Source organism: Tupaia chinensis, unplaced genomic scaffold (assembly GCF_000334495.1).
Source record: "Tupaia chinensis unplaced genomic scaffold, TupChi_1.0 Scaffold000226_1, whole genome shotgun sequence".
Lineage (NCBI taxonomy): Eukaryota > Metazoa > Chordata > Mammalia > Scandentia > Tupaiidae > Tupaia > Tupaia belangeri.
Window position 1 is genome coordinate 6343363 of NW_006159701.1, and position 2909 is coordinate 6346271.

A 2909-nucleotide genomic window follows, 5' to 3' on the forward strand; every position below is an offset into this window, starting at 1 on the left:
GGAAAGAGTTGTTGGCTTGACTACCAGGAGCCCTGTTAAAAACGCTGCCGTCCCTACAAACTGCTGGGAAGCCGACAGCCAGGCCCAGCGAGGTGCAGGTCCCCAGGACAACACCGGTGCGACATCCGGCCCACCATCCGAAGAGCCGGCAAACACCAGGAAAGGAAAGCCAAGCAACAGAGTGCAGACAAGACAGGGTGGGAACCAGGACCAAGCAACCAGGAAGGAGAGAGCATCAGCCGTGGGGGAGGGGGGCAGGGTGAGAACAAAGGAGGAGCACAGGGGGAGGGGGAGGGACAGAGTGGGGAGGTGTGCGAAGCGTGGTCAGTCAGCCGGCCCCCCAGGCACACACGGATCGGCTCTCTCACGGCCTCCTCCGCTACGAATTCTCCTTCAGCCCTTCTGTGCCCTGGCCCGGCCCCTACCTGACACTTGTGCGGCCGCTCGGAAGTGTGAACCTGCTTGATATGTCCGTTCAAGTGATCAGGCCTGGAAAAGACAGAAAAGAAAAGGACTTTAACAACAAGACATCAAAAGATGGGACGCAAACTTGGCCAGACCCCACCACACACACACACACACACACACACACACACACACACTGCTGGAGAGGACTCCCTCTCCCCCACCCCAGCATGACAAAGACAGTCACCACTCAGCTGTGGCTCCACAGGCCCAGGCCTCTCGGCCCTGGATTTTCTCTAGAGGGGGAATGGAAGTGAGTGTTTGTCTCTGATGTTGCCTACCCGCCCTCCCCCAAAGTCCCCCACCAGAAACCCAACGATTTCTAGGACGGAGCGGTGGCTTTGGAATGAGCCAGGGCTGCCTGGCTGCAGCGTTTCTGGGAGGGGGTATGTGTGATTCATTGTCCAGACTAAAGCCCCTTAGAAACTCAGTGCTCCCCTCCCCCAGCCTCTCCTGCCACGGCAGGCAGCCGCAGACGCTGCCCATGAATGCCACCCGGATGGAATTTAGTCCCCAGAGGCCAGCGATGGAGCCTTAAGTCCCCAGCTGGGCTTGTAAGCCAGATGCCCGCCTGAGCAGGTGGGCAGGGGCTGCCTGACCGGTAAGACTGGTTCCTGGCTGGGGCCCCTCTGAGGGAGTTCTCCATCTCTGAATTCACACAAGCTCCTCAGTATCCAAGTTCAAACCGGCCTCTCATTCTGAATATTTCTACGAGAAAACAAAACCACCCTTGGCTCCCACACAAGTCCCCAGCGCCCCATCAGACTCACTAGCAAGTGGATCTGAAAAGAGGTCCTGCCCCCTTCCTCTCTGTCCTGAGAACAGAACGGAGGTCTGTGGGTCTGAGCAGGCTCTGGAGCCGTCAGGTTTGGGCACATCGAAGCCTTCAGTGTTAATGCTGAGCTGGGTGTCCCAAGATCCCAGGGTCATGTGAGGGGCAAAGGTGGAATCTACTGATCCAGGATGGCCAGCGCTCTGGGGTGGGCCGTCTGGTGCCCAGAGAGTGTAAGGAGTCCCAAACGCACTTGTTCCAGTCCCTCCCTCGGTGGCCATTCAAGCAGGGAAAGTGGCTGGAGGAGAGGAGCCCAGCCTCCCGCCCCCAGAGGGGGCCCCACGCCTGGTGCCGGAAACACAAAGGGAGCCTGGGGAGAAGAATGGCGAGGCCGGTGGCTCTGGCCTGAGGAATCTGGCCCCTTCCCACAGGCCCCAAGGAGGAGAGATGGTAGGGCACGCCTAGTGCGGGAGAACTCCCCTGAGAGAAGAGAAAGCTCTTGGCCACACCACGCAGAACACACTCTCCCCAAACCTGGCATGGCCCAAAGGTCAAGAGACCACCCAAGTCCCACAACCCCAGATCTTGGAAGGTGTCTCATGAGCCAGAACTAAGACAGGCGGTGTTGGGGCGGGGGAGGGTGCCTTTCCTCACCTGGAGAAGCCTTTCCCACAGCTCTGGCAGATGTAGGGCTTGCCCACGGACCCATCATGGGACCGCACATGGTAGGACATGCGGTCTTTCCTCTTGAACCGCAGCCCACACACGGGACAGGAGTAGGGCTTCTCCCCAGAATGGGAGAGCTTGTGCCGGTTGAGATGGTACACGTCGCGGAAGATCTTGCCGCAGATCTCACAAGCCACCTGCTTCCTGGTCCGGCTCCTCTTGCGGGGGCCGTCGGGGTCCTCAGAGATGGGGAGCCCATTCTCGCCCAGCCTCGGAGGAGGGAGGTCGATGTAGCCCAGTTGGAGGCTGGTGACACCGTGTTGGGCCTCGTGCTGCCGGAGCCGGTTGGCATCAGTGAACACCTTCCCACACAGGCCACACGGAAGGATGCCTGCCTCTCTCAGGCCCCCAGGGGACCCAAACATTGAGTCCAGCAGGTTGGCCTTCCTTGGGCGGCCCCGGCCTCGCTTGCCAGTCAGGGGAGGGGCACTGGACGCCACATTGGGGAACGGGGAAGTCAGCAGTTGGGGAGACAGGGGTCCAGCCACCATGGGCAAGCGGTCCACCCCAGGTAACACAGGCAGGGAGGTTTGGCTGGCAATGGCTGCACCAGCTGCCCGGGCTGCGTCCTCCTCGGGCTGCATGCTGCCTGCGATGCCATTGCTGTTGGCTGCCAAGGCTGCCCCATTGGTCATGTCCAAAGGGAAGCCCAAGTCCGAGGTCCCAGGGGGACGAAAGAGCATGATGTCGGCCCGGGCAGGGGGCACGAGGATCTGCACGTTAGACTGTTTGATGACTTCCTGGCAGATCTCGATTACCGACCTCATCAGCAGGAACTTGGCGGCCGTCATGAGCTCAGGGAAGCTCTCCAGGCGCACTACGATGCGGGAAGTGTAGGCGAAGTCCAGGATGTCCCCGAACACCTTGGAGCTGATGGTGTGCATCTCCAGTTCTCGGCTGCCCCCAGCCCCGCCGCCCCGGGCTGGCGGCGCGCCCCCCCCACACG

At 60.9% G+C, this 2909-nt stretch overlaps 1 protein-coding gene across 1 annotated transcript in view; it reads right to left on the reverse strand.

The window, feature by feature from the left end:
- Window positions 1-2909, reverse strand: part of PATZ1 (POZ/BTB and AT hook containing zinc finger 1) — a gene marked incomplete in the record, with an annotated part of 18737 nt that overhangs the window by 15394 nt on the left and 434 nt on the right. Inside the window, 2 exon segments of the mRNA XM_014587640.2 lie at window positions 426-489; window positions 1892-2881. Of these exon segments, the coding sequence (XP_014443126.1) occupies window positions 426-489; window positions 1892-2881 (1054 nt within the window).